This window comes from Stegostoma tigrinum, chromosome 1 (assembly GCF_030684315.1).
Source record: "Stegostoma tigrinum isolate sSteTig4 chromosome 1, sSteTig4.hap1, whole genome shotgun sequence".
Lineage (NCBI taxonomy): Eukaryota > Metazoa > Chordata > Chondrichthyes > Orectolobiformes > Stegostomatidae > Stegostoma > Stegostoma tigrinum.
In genome coordinates, this window is record NC_081354.1 from 141094867 (window position 1) to 141112991 (window position 18125).

Consider the following 18125-nt stretch of genomic DNA (forward strand, 5'->3'; position numbering starts at 1 on the left):
CAGCCCACGATGTTGTGCCAACCATTGATCCTCATGTATGCACCCTCAAATTTCTGTGACCATATGCATGTCCAGCAGTCTCTTAAATGTCCTCAATGACCTTGCTTCCACAACTGCTGCTGGCAACGTATTCCATACTCTCTCAACTCTCTGTGTAAAGAACCCGCCTCTGACATCCCCTCTATACTTTCCTCCAACCAGGTGAAAACTATGACCCCTCGTGTTAGCCATTTCTGCCCTGGGAAATTGTCTCTCGCTATCAACTCTATCTATGCCTCTCATTATCTTGTATACCTCAATTAGGTCCCCTCTCCTCCTCCTTTTCTCCAATGAAAAAAGTCCGAGCTCAGTCAACCTCTCTTCATAAGATAAGCCCTCCAGTCCGGGCAGCATCCTTGTAAACCTCCTCTGAACCCTCTCCAAAGCATCCACATCTTTCCTATAATAGGGCGACCAGAACTGGACGCAGTATTCCAAGTGCGGTCTAACCAAAGTTTTATAGAGCTGCAACAAAATCTCACGACTCTTAAACTCAATCCCCTTGTTAATGAAAGCCAAAACACCATATGCTTTCTTAACAACCCTGTCCACTTGGGTGGCCATTTTAAGTGATCTTGCTGACCCATCCTTCAATCCCCTCATCCAAGTCATTAATAAAAATTACAAACAGTAGAGGCCCAAGGACAGAGCCCTGTGGAACACCACTCACTACTGACTTCTAGGCAGAATATTTTCCTTATACTACCACTCGCTGTCTTCTGTTGGCCAGCCAACATGTGACTGATCGCTGCCACCTCAGCGTCCTCTTTTGCCTGGGGCTGAGTAGGTGCCTGCTTTCTGGCAGTTCTCCAAGTGCCACTGGCCTGGAGAGTTTCTTCCTCGGCCAGCCACAGAGCTGTTGCAGTGAGATGCTCCCTAGATTGTGCTTCTATATTTTTGAAAGCTAATGTTTCCACCAGAGACACTCGGTGTTTCCTTTGTACTTTCATACTCACTGATCTAGGACGTGGCCTCAATGAATCTAATATTTCTCCACTGAGGTCATGGAGGTGCTGGCTGTACCTGCAAAATAAAAAGTGAAAAGGTGTTAAAGTCAATGGTTAGAAATGGTATGCAATCAGTGGAACTGATCAGAGGAGTTAATGTGAGAGATACAGTGGGATGAAGAGAGGTAAAAACTGAAAGAACTGTGGATGCTGTAAATCTGAAACAATAACAAAGTTGCTGGAAAAGCTCAGCAAGTCTGGCAGCATCTGTGAAGAAAGAATCAGAGTTAACCTTGTGGGTCCCGTGACCCTTCGTCAGAACTGGTACTTGCTTAGTTGGCAGGACATGGATATCTGGGCATCCTCACTGGAGTGGTTCTGGTCTTCTCCTGCAAGGGCAAGGATTCTGACCCCGTAGGAAGTGAGGAGCCAAATTTTGGTATCCAATTAACTCTTACAGCCTCCCTCTACCCTGTTATGGACTGTCTTTTCCTGAATGAGAGAGATTACAGTAGGTGGCATGGCTGATAATGCTGGAAAGGTGGTGAGTTTTTTTCCAAGGGAGTGAAGAGACGATGCAGACGCTGTAGTGAGTTCAGAGATAATGGGAACTGCAGATGCTGGAGATTCCAAGATAATAAAATGTGAGGCTGGATGAACACAGCAGGCCAAGCAGCATCTCAGGAGCACAAAAGCTGACGTTTCGGGCCTAGACCCTTCATCAGAGAGGGGGATGGGGGGAGGGAACTGGAATAAATAGGGAGAGAGGGGGAGGCGGACCGAAGATGGAGAGTAAAGAAGATAGGTGGAGAGAGTGTAGGTGGGGAGGTAGGGAGGGGATAGGTCAGTCCAGGGAAGACGGACAGGTCAAGGAGGTGGGATGAGGTTAGTAGGTAGCTGGGGGTGCGGCTTGGGGTGGGAGGAAGGGATGGGTGAGAGGAAGAACCGGTTAGGGAGGCAGAGACAGGTTGGACTGGTTTTGGGATGCAGTGGGTGGGGGGGAAGAGCTGGGCTGGTTGTGTGGTGCAGTGGGGGGAGGGGATGAACTGGGCTGGTTTAGGGATGCAGTAGGGGAAGGGGAGATTTTGAAACTGGTGAAGTCCACATTGATACCATATGGCTGCAGGGTTCCCAGGCGGAATATGAGTTGCTGTTCCTGCAACCTTCGCGTGGCATCATTGTGGCAGTGCAGGAGGCCCATGATGTGCAGGAGGCCATGATGCTGTAGTGAGTTACTGGTTTAGGAAATTAGTCAGAGTAAGAGTCAGTGAGAGAAGGTGCTTAGGCAATGGTGAGAGGGGCAGAACGTGTGACTTAATGGGAGGTGGGTACAGTATCAGAGATAGAATGAGTGTGAAGTACCTGACAGAAGAATGTAGCACTTACCCTGGCAAAATGGAGAACATTGTGAACCTTCTTTCAACAGCACTGGTCATTCTTCTGCACCCTGGAAACCACAAGTGGCTAGTGTCCATGTTTATGCCTGGAGTACGACATTGGAGGTCCTTGGAGCATGCAGTGAGCTAAAGTATGCAAATCTCAGGGACAATATGAAGCGAGAAATGCATTTAATAAATTTGTTAACAAACAATAATCCCCCTTAATAGGCACTCATTGCTACCTCGTGAGAATCTCACCTTGACACCCAGAATATAGTTAAAACATACGCTGAATTGTTCCCAACATCAAATAAGCATGGCTGGAGTCTTATGCAATTTTGCCACAATTCTCACCACAACCCACATTGTTCTGCACTTTGCTTTTACCTAACTTCAGCATTCTGTCTTCTAACAAGCTTCCTGTTCATTCATTTGACCCTGGATTTTACATGTTGTCTTATAGTTACTACATTAGCCTTGTTTATTCTTTCTGTTACTTCAAATATTTAATTATTGTAACCAAACTTTTTCCTTTTGAATGCTGCACTGTCTTTTGGTATAAGCTCAGTTTATTGATGCATTGCAGAAATTCATCAAGACTCCTTTAAACAGCAACTTCCAAAACCACAACTACTGTTATTTAAAAGGACAACAGCAGCAGAAACGAGGGAACACCATCTACCCACGAGTTCCCCCCCAAGCTAATCAGCATTCATGCCATGGAAATATATCACTATTCCTTCAGCATCACTAGTTCAAAGTCCTGAAACTCTCTCCCTAACATTATTTGGCATCTATCTACATCTGATGGACAGGAGCAGTTCAAGAAGGCAGCTCATTGCGATAATGAGGAATAGGCAATAAATGCTGGCATAGCCAGTGATGACCCCATGAATTATTTTTTATTTAATTACATTTTGAGTAAAGATAACATTCACTAATTGCTTTATACTTCACAGGATTTGCTACAAATGTATCAACACATGAACATAAGAGTTAGGAGAGGGAGTGGGTCATTTGTCTCCACAAACTGCCATCGCATATAATCATTCCCAGACCTGATTAGGGCCTCAACCCATTTTCTCCTTTGCAGTTTAGAGTCTATCTACCTCTGCCTTAAAAATATTCATTATTCTGCCCTCCACTGCCTGTTTGCAAATAGAATTCCACAGACTCATGAACCGCTGAGAAAAACATTTCTCCTCATTTTCATCTTAAGTGGGAAACCCTTTATTTTTGAACTGAGTTCCTATTTCATGTGTCTTCTGCAAGGACAGTCATCCTTTCAGCATATGTCTCTTTGAGTTCCCTCAGAATCTTACTTGTTTAATAAGTATCTTGTTAAATCCTCCTTTTTAAACAAAGGAAAAATAGTGGTTATCCACTAGTCTTCTGGTACTATTCCCTTTTCTCATGAATTTTTGTGTTTCAGTCATCGTACCTTTGTAACTTTTAATACCCTTTGATTCAATTCAAGCAGATCAGGAATTTTATCGTCCAAGTTTGATTAATTTTCCAATTATCTTCCTATTTCTAGTTTATTCCTTTATGTCTTTGCTTGATTTTTCTAATGTGACCCCCATCCTGTCATTCCTTCTGATAATAAAGGCTGGATGTTGTATTCCTCTATTAGTGAGTTTGGAATTGGAGAGGCATGTTAATTTGAGGTGATGACCTTCTGAACAGCCCTGTCCTGAGTACAATTTTACAGCCTAATTAAGGGCCACTTGCCCCCAGATTTATCCAGAATGAGCCTTATATCAAGCACATAAGCCTGCAGGTTTCCCTAGGCAGCAGGAAGTGGGTGGGGGACATTCCTAGTTGCACTGGAGGGGGGCTCCCCTTAAGTGATTCTGCAACCCCTCGCCTCTTGGTCTGTCAAACCCCCCCCCCCCAATTTTCTATTTATTTAAATGAATTGGAATGCTATCTGATATTTACTATTTTCATTTCAGGTCATCATATCGAGGTTTCAGAAACTCAGACAGAAAATATTGAAAAATCAACGGCCATTCCTATGGTTAATAATGTGTCTGATGCTTCCTACCCTACTTTTGAAAATATCACACAAATGAAAGAAAATGATAAAACTGTGAGATTCAAATTGAGTGATGGTAAGAGAGAATGATTTTCTTTCAGAGAATATGTACTTTCAAGAAATGTAATTAATATTTAGATTGACTGGAATCAGTCAAAAACCTGTTGGGACCTGGATCCACAGAAGTATAGGCTTTAATGAAAATAAAAGCAAAGTTCTGTGAAGGCTGGAGAAGTTCCAAAAGGAGTCATATTGAACTCAAAGCGTTAACTGTTTCTCGCTCCATAGTTGCTGTCAGACCTGCTGGGTTTCGCTCGCACTTGCTGTTTTTATTTCAGATCTCCAGCATTTGCAGTATTTTGCTTTGATTCCTAGTTTCAGCGTCAAATTTTGTAGTAACATTGTAGCTGCTCCTCTCTGGAGTTAAATTTTTGTGGTGGCATGCCTATTGGAAATGAACTATAGAACTCCTGACAATTAAAACTTGTGCCCCAACCCTTGTACCAAAGCCATCAGAATATACTCACTGTTTAACACTTGCTTCCTATTAACCTACGCTGCACTGTGAGTGTATGTCCATCATGAGGACTTCAGTAGTTTGGTCTCTGGTCTGGTTCCTTATTTTCCTACCTATAAATGAGTATTAACACAACAATACTTGACCTGAATAAGACTCCTTTCCTTCAAATTGGTTCAGTTTGGCACTTATTGGTTGTAAACTCTCTACAGAGATTTTCTTTCTCTATGCAATTCTGTAAATCAAGTGTTCCTAAAATTATGTAGATATTACTAACATAATCTATCTCTGTACCTTCAGGTACTTCTTGGAGGGTTACAATGCTGGTTCTAGGTGCGATAATGTTGATGCTGGGACTAATTATACTGCCATTGAATGTCCTTTATCATAAGTAAGTGTCAAAACTGTAATGGCAAATGTTACTGAAAAAGCACCATTACAATTTTGCATAAATTGTTAGTTTGAAACGGGAACAAATATCGAACATGTGTCAGTAGTTTGTTTGTGTCTGTGTTAACAATTGTCCAACATCTCAAAGGTGATGTCATCTAGCTCTTATTATTGTTGTTGAACCTCAGTACCAACAAACATAATAGGAAATTTAAGCTTACCGTTTGATGTAGCCATGCCTTAAAACAAAAATGTTGGCTCTATGGTTGAGAGCCTAAATTTATAAATAATGTATCTATGCACAATTAAAAAGAGTGTAAATTGTAGAAAATGAAGGCAATTAAGACAGGTCTTAATTATGTACTATAGATTGTTATCTACTAAATGAACCAAAAACAGAAAGTGATGGCAATTCTTTGCAGATTTGATGTATGTGGTGAGACTGCATCAGTGGGGAGAGAAACAGAGTTAATGTTTCTGGTTAATAAAATGTGAGGCTGGATGAACACAGCAGGCCAAGCAGCATCTCAGGAGCACAAAAGCTGACGTTTCGGGCCTAGACCCTTCATCAGAGGCCTGCTGTGTTCATCCAGCCTCACATTTTATTATCTTGGATTCTCCAGCATCTGCAGTTCCCATTATCTTTAATGTTTCTGGTCTTTGGCCATTTATGAGAGGCATACAGCCACTGAATCGTACAGCATGGAAACAGACCCTTCGGTCCAACTTGTCCATGCCAACCAAGTTTCACAAACTGAAGTAGTTCCATTTACCTGCTTTTGGCCCATATTCCTCTAAATCTTTCCTTTACATGTACCTGTCCAAATGTCTTTTACATATTGTAACCGTACCTGTATCCATCTGGCAACTCGTTCTATACACTCACCACCCACTGCATCAAAACGTTGCACTTCAGGTGCCTTTCAAATCTTTCTCCTCTCGCCTCAAAGTTAGTTTTGAACACACTTACCCTAGGGTAAAGGCATTTGGATATTCGCCTTACCTATGCCTGTCATGATTTTATAAACCTTTATAAGGTCAACGAAAAGAACTATAATTTGAGTACTTTTTAAAGATACTTTTTATTCTTATTCTGGGCTTTGAGTAATTTGAGTACTTTTTAAAACTTTGTATTCTTATGCTAAAGTTTTTAAAAAACTCTTTCAATTGTGTAACGAATACTTAACGTATCTGTACCAAGGTACCCTGTACCTAAGATGGCGCCAAAACAGCAACATTACAAGCTTTTCGCTGCACTCGCTTGAGTGACAATAAAGGCTATTCTATTCTATTCTAAAAGGTCATCCCTCAACCTCCTACACTCCAAATTAAAATGTCCAAGCCTGCCAGTGTCCATTCCTACAACTTAAACTCTCCAGTCCCAGTGATGTCTTTGTAAATCTTCACTGCATCCTTTTCAATTTAATTATATCCTTCCTATATCAGGACAACCAGAACTATACACAGTATGTCAAAAGTGGCCTCACCCACGTCCTGTACAACCACAACATGATGTCCCAACTCCTACACTCAGTGGGATCTGAGCAAAGAAGGCAAGCATTCTTTACCACCATTTCTTCTTGTGTTGGTTATGCTGAATGGCATTGTTTTCTTTCCGCGCAGATGCTGCCAGAGCTGTTGAGTGAATGCTTGCGGTATTTTTGTTTTTCTTTAGAATTTTCATTGACATCATGAACAATCCTGCACAGCTCGTTCTATTTTGCAGATGTCTATTATTTAGCTGATGAAGAAAGGCTAAGACTGAATATGACTGCTGTTGGAAGGTGTTATCTACTAGGTTACAATGTGGTCAGGCATTCATGTCAGAATTTTTAATCCATGCCACGACACAATTCCTGCTGATGTTTCATCTTTCCAGGTAGTACAGCCACCAGTTAAAGAATGGTGTATCCAGGCTCTAATTGCTGAGGGGCAATTTTATAAGGCAGATGCTCTGGACTTAAGGCCATAGGACCATAAAACATAGCAGTGGAAGTAAGGCCATTCGGCCCATCAAGTCCACTCCACCATTTAGTCATGGCTGATGGGCATTTCAACTCCACTTCCCTGCACTCTCCCTGTAGCCCTTAATTCCTTGTGAGATCAAGAATTTATCAATCTCTGCCTTGAAGACATTTAACATCCCGGCCTCCGCTGTGTTCCATGGCAATGAATTCCACAGGCCCACCAGTCTCTGGCTGAAGAAATGTCTCCTCATTTCTGTTTTAAATTTACCCCCTCTAATTCTAAGGCTGTACCCACGGGTCCTAGTCTCCCCGCCGAATGGAAACAACTTCCTAGCATTCACCTTTTCCAAGCCATACATTATCTTGCAAGTTTCTATTAGATCTCCCCTCAACCTTCTAAACTCTAATGAATACAATCTCAGGATCCTCAGCCGTTCACGTACGTTAAACCTACTATTCCAGGGATCATCCATGTGAATCTCCGCTGGACATGCTCAAGCGCCAGTATGTCTTTCCTGAGGGGTGGGGCCCAAAATTGGACACAATATTCTAAATGGGGCCTAACTGGACCTTTATAAAGTCTCAGAAGCTCATCACTGCTTTTATATTCCAACCCTCTTGAGATAAATGACAACATTACATTCGCCTTCCTAATCACGGACTCTACCTGCAAGTTAACCTTCAGAGAATCCTGGACCAACACTCCCAGATCCCTTTGTACTTCTGCTTTATGAATTTTCTCCCTGTTTAGAAAATAGTCCATGCCTGTATTCTTTTTTCCAAGGTGCAAGACCTCACATTTGCTCACATTGAATTTCATCAGCCATTTCCTGGACCACTCTCCTAAACTGTCTAAATCTTTCTGCAGCTTCCCCACCTCCTCAGTACTATCTGCCAGTCCACCTATCTTCGTATCATTGGCAAACATCGCCAGAATGTCCCCAGTCCCTTCATCCAGATCATTAATGTATAATGTGAACAGCTGCGGCCCCAACACTGAACCCTGCGGGACACCACTTGTCACTGGTTGCCATTCCGAAAAAGAGCCATTTATCCCAACTCTCTGCTTTCTGTCAGACAGCCAATCCCCAATCCAAGCCAGTAGCTCACCTCGAACACCCCGGGCCCTCACTTTGCTCAGCAGCCTCCAGTGAGGCATCTTATCAAAGGCCTTTGGAAGTCTAGATAGATAACATCTACTGGGTTTCCCTGGTCTAACATACTTGTTACCTCTTCAAAGAATTCTAACAGGTTTTACAGGCACGACCTCCCCTTACTAAATCCATGGTGACTTGTTCTAATCTGACGCTGCACTTCCAGGAATTTAGAAATCTCATCCTTGACAATGGTTTCTAGAATTTTACCAACTACCGAGGTTAGGCTAATTGGCCTATAATTTTCCATCTTTTATCTTGATCCTTTCTTCAACAAGGGGGTTCCAACGGCAACTTTCCAATCATCTGGGACTTGTCCTGACTCCAGTGACTTTTGAAAGATCACAACCAAAGCCTCTTCTATTTCCTCAGCCACCTCCTTCAGAACTCGAGGATGTAGCCCATCGGGGCCAGGAGATTTATCAATTTTTAGACCTTTTAGCTTTTCTAGCACTTTCTCTTTTATAATGCCTATGATACTCGACTCTGCCCCCTGACTCTCCCTAATTGTTGGGATACGACTCATGTCTTCCACTGTGAAGACTGACGCAAAGTACTTATTAAGTTCTTCAGCTATTTCCTTATCTCCCATCACGAGCTGTCCAGCACCTATGTCATTAGTGGGCACAGTTTGAAATATCAGGGTTACAAAATTTTGTAGCTCAGCCTAATCACTGGTAGAGAAAAAGATCCCATCTTAGAAGTAGAACTTTGCAAATTAGTTTTAACATTTACACTCAAAAACAAGATCAAACTGTGAAATTCTGTTCCTTGAGAAATTACATTGAAAGCAGATTAAAAATATAATTCGTCCAGTGCCCTGGCCAATTATAATCCGTCAAACAACATCACTGAATCAGCTTCAGCCACTTCTCTTATTGCTGTTTCTGGGATTTTGCTATGTGCGTAATTAACTGCTGTTTTTCCTGTGACTTTGACTACATTTCCAAAAAAAAAAGCTTTTGAAAAATAAATTTTACTGATGTGAGTTTTTGGTACTCACAACACAGACTAGAAAATAACCTTGGGCATTTTGACTTCAGTTTTGAAAATATGGTACATGTGGCTTTTGCAGGAGGGAGGATATGACATAACACTATAACTGAATTTTAGCGCCCTTTGATTTTGCACTTCTGTTGGAGTGCCTCAGCCTCAACAGTGCACAAATTACACTACACTGTGGCATTTGACATTCCGCTTAACAGAAGAATTGTAAATATAGGATTTTCTGATTTAGGTATTTACCATTTCAGTTGGGAATGCATATTAGGATATGGGCTGGTACTCCACATGAATTTTCTGTTTAACCTTGAATGAAACTTCGTAAGAATGCACAGCCAAACTTTTCACATACCTCTCGCCCCAGTGTAAAATTTACACAAGGAGCGCAGATCTATAAGCTTAGTGTAATTTCCACTTTCTAGCATCAACACTTGTAGAGCCTTCAAGATCTAAAAGCTTATTCTAATGCTACAGGATAGATTTCAGCACTTAATGCATTTCGCATAAAGGACCAATTCATTTCTATTCTAATCACCCCAGCTCAGTCTTGGAAATCCTCCAATGGCACAAAATAAAAGTCTGAACTTCACAAGCCGAAGAGAATTGATGGAGAGTGCAAGGAAGTGGCTCAATCACAGTCTCCCAAGCTCTGCGGGAGAACATGTGACTCTGTGTAGGGATGTTTCCACATCCTGTAGCATTATGTACTCACACAGGATATATATTCTTCTTGCATGCTTTTTATTCTGACCCACAAGAAAGCATTCTGTCCGACTGTGAGGATAATAGACAAAATCAAAAAAGGTCAATGTTTGTTAGTAAGTTGATTAATATCCCAACTCAAAAAGAAATGGAAAGATTTTTAAGAATCTGAAAATAAAGGGTTGCCCTGAATTATATCATTCTTTCATCTTTTATTTTTAAGTAGCTGAAAAATCACTTCAGATTTACTTTCTGGTACTTTCATTTTCTTTATTAAATTAGTTTACAATTGAAAGTTCATGTTTTGTTAACTGTGAGTTTGTCAAATTGAGCAACACAGACAAGAAATGTTCCAGGGTCATTTTAATCCTGTCTGCCCCAACAGAAACTAATTAATAGGGCACCAAAAATAGCTACAGAATCTCCTTGTCCCCCATTCACTGGCATCTCCAGCTTCTATGGGTTGCTCTTTTAAACTAAAATCAGAAAGTAATTTGGAACAGCGACTTAAATATGTAATTTCCAAGAAGATTTGTAACTTCCAGTTAAGTGCTTGGTTAGACACCTGTGCTATGAACTGGTTGAATGTATATACTGAAAGTGTTCCACCTGTTTGAATGGAAACAAGGTTTAGGCTATCAGAAATGAAAACGTTCATCCTAGCAGACAAGGAAAGGAGTTGTAAAACTGACTCAGCTGTCCAAGGAAAGGAACTGGGAAGACTGTCAAGCAACAAGCTTGGAATTCTGTGGCGAGTAACTCATTTCCTGACTACCCAAAACATGTGCACCATCTACAAGACACAAGTCAGAAGTATGATGGAAAGCTCTCCACTTATGCAACTGAGTGCAACTCCAGCAACACCCAAGCTTGACACCATCCAGGGTAAAACAGTCCACTTGATTCTGAGCCAATTCACTATCTTCAGCATTGGCACATATGCAACAGTGTGTACCACCTATCAGATGCCCGACAAAACACCAAGATTCTTTGACAGCACCTTCCAAACCCACAACTCCTACCACATAGAAATGCAAGGGTAGCATACACATGGGAACAACTGCAAGTTTCTTTCCTAGCCACACACCATCCTGACTTATCATGTATTCCCATTCCTTCACTATTGCTGGATCAAAATTATGGAACTCTCTTCCTAACAACACTGTGATGTCCCTTCACCACAAGGTTCAAGAAGGCAGCTTACCACTGCTTTCTCCAGGGCAATTAGGAATGGGCAATAAATACTGGTCATGCCAGCTATGTGCCAATACCATGAACAAATGAAAAAAAGGTCTTACCAACTGTAAATGTAGCTAACCAGTTTTAAGGTAATGTAACCAATCTAACATTCTGTTATGCAATAGAATAGTTCTTGGGTGGAATCTTCCCAGCCATTGAGTGACATGTGCAATGGCAAGTCAGTTGGGAAATACTGAGAGTTTGGAAAAATGACATTCTCAATGTCAAGAAAAAAAGTCCAATTTTCCATCAAAGGATATAATGCCAAGATTAGAAACTCACAAGTGAGCTGCAAGAGACCTATTTGCATGTATTTATATCTAATTCTTATCTACTCTCTCTTCATTTGTTTGAATGATGCTATATTCCAAGACGTCAGAGAGGAACTATATGGAAATAAATCTTGACATGAAAGTCTGAGTGGGTACCAGGTGGCTGCAGCTCACCACTTGCTCCCCTGGATCCAGTTCAGGATTCCTCAGCATCTCATGGCATACTCCAAGGGCAGCGACAAACTGCATCCTTTGTCCAGAGATTTTCATAGGACATTTACCTGCCTCACCACATCCTCATGGCAAATTCTGAGAAGAGCAGGCCTCAGTCAAGCCAAAGGTGATTTGTCAGTCAGAGGGTACTGGCACAGTAAGTCAAGGGCATCATCTACATCTCAGACCAGGGACTTGGACATGGTCAGGTGAGCTCTGAGGCCAATCAGTTCAGGCCATGATCAATTCTGCGGGTCCAGTACAACCAGTTTAGGGATTAGCATAAGTAAGTCAGGGACTCATCCTAGATAATAAAATGTGAGGCTGGATGAACACAGCAGGCCAAGCAGCATCTCAGGAGCACAAAAGCTGACGTTTCGGGCCTAGACCCTTCATCAGAGAGGGGGATGGGGGGAGGGAACTGGAATAAATAGGGAGAGAGGGGGAGGCGGACCGAAGATGGAGAGCAAAGAAGATAGGTGGAGAGGGTGTAGGTGGGGAGGTAGGGAGGGGATAGGTCAGTCCAGGGAAGACGGACAGGTCAAGGAGGTGGGATGAGGTTAGTAGGTAGCTGGGGGTGCGGCTGGGGGTGGGAGGAAGGGATGGGTGAGAGGAAGAACCGGTTAGGGAGGCAGAGACAGGTTGGACTGGTTTTGGGATGCAGTGGGTGGGGGGGAAGAGCTGGGCTGGTTGTGTGGTGCAGTGGGGGGAGGGGATGAACTGGGCTGGTTTAGGGATGCAGTGGGGGAAGGGGAGATTTTGAAACTGGTGAAGTCCACATTGATACCATATGGCTGCAGGGTTCCCAGGCGGAATATGAGTTGCTGTTCCTGCAACCTTCGGGTGGCATCATTGTGGCAGTGCAGGAGGCCCATGATGGACATGTCATCAAGAGAATGGGAGGGGGAGTGGAAATGGTTTGCGACTGGGACTGGGACTATTCATGTCCATCATGGGCCTCCTGCACTGCCACAATGATGCCACCCGAAGGTTGCAGGAACAGCAACTCATATTCCGCCTGGGAACCCTGCAGCCATATGGTATCAATGTGGACTTCACCAGTTTCAAAATCTCCCCTTCCCCCACTGCATCCCTAAACCAGCCCAGTTCATCCCCTCCCCCCACTGCACCACACAACCAGCCCAGCTCTTCCCCCCCACCCACTGCATCCCAAAACCAGTCCAACCTGTCTCTGCCTCCCTAACCGGTTCTTCCTCTCACCCATCCCTTCCTCCCACCCCCAGCCGCACCCCCAGCTACCTACTAACCTCATCCCACCTCCTTGACCTGTCCGTCTTCCCTGGACTGACCTATCCCCTCCCTACCTCCCCACCTACACCCTCTCCACCTATCTTCTTTGCTCTCCATCTTCGGTCCGCCTCCCCCTCTCTCCCTATTTATTCCAGTTCCCTCCCCCCATCCCCCTCTCTGATGAAGGGTCTAGGCCCGAAACGTCAGCTTTTGTGCTCCTGAGATGCTGCTTGGCCTGCTGTGTTCATCCAGCCTCACATTTTATTATCTTGGAATCTCCAGCATCTGCAGTTCCCATTATCTCAGGGACTCATCCTGTTGTTCAGCCTAGGGGTCCTTTCACTGAAATTCAAGTCATCATGAGTCAGTGCTGTGGTAGGGATGCAGGGGAGGTTTTTGCTGGGTAAAAGTATCAATGGATAAGGAGTAAATAAAATTAACCATGACCTTATTGAATGTTGGAGCAAGCACGAAGGATTGGATGTCTTACTCTTGTTTCTCTGTTCCCGTGACACTATTTAGAAAAAACAAAGTTAGTGCAGCACAAAACGATTAAGGAAATAAGTGCCCTGTGAGCATTGTGTGAGAGTGAGGAATTCAATGAAAGTGGGAATTTAATGCAGAGGGGTAAAGAGGAGATGCATTTTATTCTTTTTGCGTTACCTCCACTTGTTTGTGTCTGTCTTCTGTCTCAAAGTTAGGAGACCGTAACTTGATTTTTGCTTTACTTTACCAAATTAGCATATCATTAACTTTTAAAACAAATAAGAAGTTGCAGAGCAGAACATTGTATGCAGTAACCACAACACATAGGATTTTATTGAGACTGTCATCAACACAGATAACCATACCTTGGGTAAGTGTCTGCAGCTCCTGCAGTTTCAGCTCAGCGTTGTTGAGCTGTTGACAGTGAAGCGCTGCTAGGCGTGGGAGAATTACCTGGAAACTTTACTCAAGAACGCAGTCACAACTCTGAGGGTAACTAGAACTTTAGACTTGTTCAATAGTCAGGGATAGGAGGGTGCAATTATCAGGCAGATATAGGGATCCAGGATGTAATGACGGAGGAGATGTAACCCTTGGAGTTGAACAAGAAATACCAGGTACTTGTTACCAGTGTGGATAAGAACAACTACTGTAGGACAATCAGACAAACTGACGATAGTACCTTGACGCAGGAAAGGCATATAAGTGGGGGAAGTGGAAAGGAATGTCATCGTGATAGGGAGCAGTGTAGTCAGCAGGGTAGATGCTGTTCTCTGCAACTGTAATCAGGTGTTCAGAAGGCGGTGTTGCCTTCCTAGTGCTGGATTAATGATACCTCTTTGCCTTTGGAGACAAATTTGGAATTGTGAGGAAGCGATGGCCTAGTAGTATTATTGCCAGGACTATTAATCCAAAACCTCAGCTCATATTCTGGGGACCTGGGTTCAAATCTTGCCATGGCAGATGGTGGAATTTGAAACCAACAATCAACTGATGACCATGAATCCATAGTTGATCGTTGGGAAACACCCAACTGGTTCACGAATGACCTTCAGGGAAGGAAATTTGCCATCATCACCTGGCCTGGCCTACATGTGACAACAGAGCCACGACAATGTGTTTGCCTCTTAACTGTCCTCTGGGCAATTGGAGATGGGCAATAAATGCCAGCCTATCCAGCAACACCCTCATCCCATGAATAAATAAAACAATTGTTTTGTCCAAATAGAAATTAACAAAATTATCTAGAAATAATATTGTACTGAGAGTTTGAGGTGTTAGGATTGTAACTTGAGTCATACACCAGTTGATATAGGGTCAAACGTATTATATAACAGGATGAGGCATTCCACTCCCGTACATCTCAGATGTCCTTGTTTTTCAAGGACTGCAACTTTCCCCTGCCTCATTGGTCAAGAACGCCCTCTACCATGTCTCCCGCTTTTCCCGCAACTCATCCCTCACATCCCGTACCCACAATAAGAACCAAAACAGAATCCCCCTCATCCTCACGTACCACCCACCAACCTCCAGATCCAACGCATCATCCTCCGACACTTCCGCCATCTGCAATCCGACCCCACCATCACAAAAAATTTTTTTCCTTCCCCACCCTTCTCTGCTTTCCAGAGGGACGACTCTCTCCGTGACTCCCTTATCCGCTCCACACACCCCTCCAGCCCTACCTCATCCAGCACTTTTCCCTGCAACTGCAGGAAGTGCTACACCTGCCCCAACACCTCCCCCTTCATCCCCATCCCAGGCCCCAAGAAGACCTACCACATCAAGCAGATGTTCACCTGCACATCTGCCAATGTGGTATACTGTATCTGCTGTTCCCGTTGTGGCCTCCTCTACATTGGGGAAACCAAGCGGAGGCTTGTGGACCACTTTGTAGAACATGTATGCTCAGTTCGCACTAAACAACTGCACCTCCCAGTCGCGAATCATTTCAACTCCCTCTTCCATTGCTCAGACGACATGTCGATCCTGGGCCTCCTGCAGTGCCACAACTATGCCAACTGAAGGTTGCAGGAACAGCACCTCATATTCCGCTTGGGAACCCTGCAGGCCAATGGTATCAATGTGGACTTCACAAGCTTCAAAATCTGCCCTCCCCCTACCGCATCCCAAAACCAGCCCAGCTTGTCCCTGCCTCCTTAACTTGTCCTTCCTCTCACCTATCCCCTCCTCTCACCTCAAGCCCCACCCCCATCTCCTACCTACTAACTTCATCCCGCCCCCTTGACCTGTCCGTCCTCCCTGGACTGACATATCTCATCCTGGAGACCAGTCACTAGTGGTATACCGCATCATCCTGGAGACCAGTTACTAGTGGTGTACCGCAAGGGTCGGTGTTGGGTCCACTGCTGTTTTTCATTTTTATAAATGACCTGGATGAGGGCGTAGAAGAATGGGTTAGTAAATTTGCAGACGACACTAAGGTCGGTGGAGTTGTGGATAGTGATGAAGGATGCTGTAGGTTGCAGAGAGACATAGATAATCTGCAGAGCTGGGCTGAGAGGTGGCAAATGGAGTTTAATGCAGACAAGTGTGAGGTGATGCACTTTGGTAGGAGTAACCGGAAAGCAAAGTACTGGGCTAATGGTAAGATTCTTGGTAGTGTAGATGAGCAGAGACATCTCAGTGTCCATGTACACAGATAGGAAGGCATACAGTGTTTTAGCTTTTACTAATAGAGGGATTGAGTTCCGGAACCAAGAGGTTATGCTGCAGCTGTACAAAACTCTGGTGCAACCACATTTGGAGTATTGTGTACAGTTCTGGTCACCGCATTATAAGAAGGATGTCGAAGCTTTGGAAAGGGTGCAGAGGAGATTTACTAGGATGTTGCCTGGTATGGAGGGAAGGTCTTACGAGGAAAGGCTGAGGGACTTGAGGCTGTTTTTGTTCGAGAGAAGAAGGTTGAGAGGTGACTTAATTGAAACATATGAAATAATCAGAGGGTTAGATAGGGTGGATAAGGAGAGCCTTTTTCTTAGGATGGTGACAGTGAGCACGAGGGGGCATAGCTTTAAATTGAGGGGTGAAAGATATAGGACAGATGTCAGAGGTAGTTTCTTTACTCAGAGAGTAGTAAGGGAATGGAACGCTTTGCCTGCAACGGTAGTAGATTCGCCAACTTTAGGTACATTTAAGTCGTCATTGGATAAGCATATGGACGTACATGAAATAGTGTAGGTTAGATGGACTTGAGATCGGTATGAAAGGTCGGCACAACATCGAGGGCCGAAGGGCCTGTACTGTGCAATAATGTTCTATGTTCTATCTCCTCCCTACCTCCCCACTTACACTCACCTCTACAGGATCCATCCCCACCTCTTTCACCTGTCTGTCTCCTCTCGACCTATCTTCTCCTTTATCCATCTTCTATCCGCCTCCCTTTCTCTCCCTATTTATTTCAGAATCCCCTTCCCCTCCCCCATTTCTGAAGAAGGGTCTAGGCCCCAAGTGGCAGCCTTCCTCCTCCTCTGATGCTGCTTGGCCTGCCATGTTCATCCAGCTCTACACCTTGTTATCTCGTATACAACTATATGCTTGGATTAGGGAAAGGCGTTTCAATTCAAAGGTACTGATACCAGCGCTGGAGAAAGAAAGAACTGATCAGCTGGGGTTGGGATCCTTTTAGACTAGTTGGTATTAGTGCCTGGTGAATTGTAAAAATAGGACAACATATTGGAAATCATTAAAAATGAAAAAAGAATTTACAATATGGTAGTAAAAAGCCAGGAATAGAAAAACAGGTTTGTAAGAGCTTTCACAAGTACACAAATGGGGAACTGTAATAGAAGTAAATGTTGGACACAGAGACAGGAGAAATTATCATAAAGAATGAGGAAATTGTAAAAGCATTAAAAATTTTGTGTTTGTCTTCACATAGACAACTCAAGTTAGACACCTAACATGACAAATAATCACGAGGCCCATAAGAATGAGCAGGGAGAAAGATATTGGAGAAACTTGGGCAGAAGGCTGACAGATCTTCAGGACTTACTGGCCTCCATGCTGGGGTTCCAAAAGCAGCCACTGCAGAGATAATGGGAACTGCAGATGCTGGAGAATCCGAGGTTTTTCTGATGAAGGGTCTAAGCCCAAAAGGTCAGCTTTTGTGCTCCTAAGACGCTGCTTTGCCTGCTGTGTTCATCCAACTTCACACTTTGCTATCTACTGCAGAGATAACACATGCGCTGGTATTATTTACCAAAATTCCTCAACTTCTAGAATAGTCCCCGTCAAGTGGAAGTTAGCAAGTTGAACCCTGATATTCAAAAAAGTAGGAGAGGGGAATAAAGGTCAGTTAGGCTGATATCAATCAGATAAAACTTATGGAATTTTTTAAGGAAGTCTTAATAAATAATGATTTTCAAACATTGGATAGCATCAACGTGATTTCACAGGAGAAAAATTATGCATGATTTGTTTGATTGAACCTCTTAGAAGGTGACTAAAAGGATTGATAAAAGAGATCCTGTAGATTAAGCACATTTGGAATTTCTGAAAGGCACTGA

General features: G+C 43.4%; 1 protein-coding gene across 2 annotated transcripts in view; it reads left to right on the forward strand.

Moving 5' to 3' along the window:
- LOC125457927 (uncharacterized) overlaps window positions 1-18125 on the forward strand; it is a 38968-nt gene that overhangs the window by 13473 nt on the left and 7370 nt on the right. For both annotated transcript variants that reach the window (XM_048542762.2, XM_059649098.1), the window contains exons 4-5: window positions 4321-4479; window positions 5221-5311. In XM_048542762.2, coding sequence (XP_048398719.1) covers window positions 4321-4479; window positions 5221-5311 — 250 coding nt within the window. The remainder of the gene's footprint in view (window positions 1-4320; window positions 4480-5220; window positions 5312-18125) is intronic.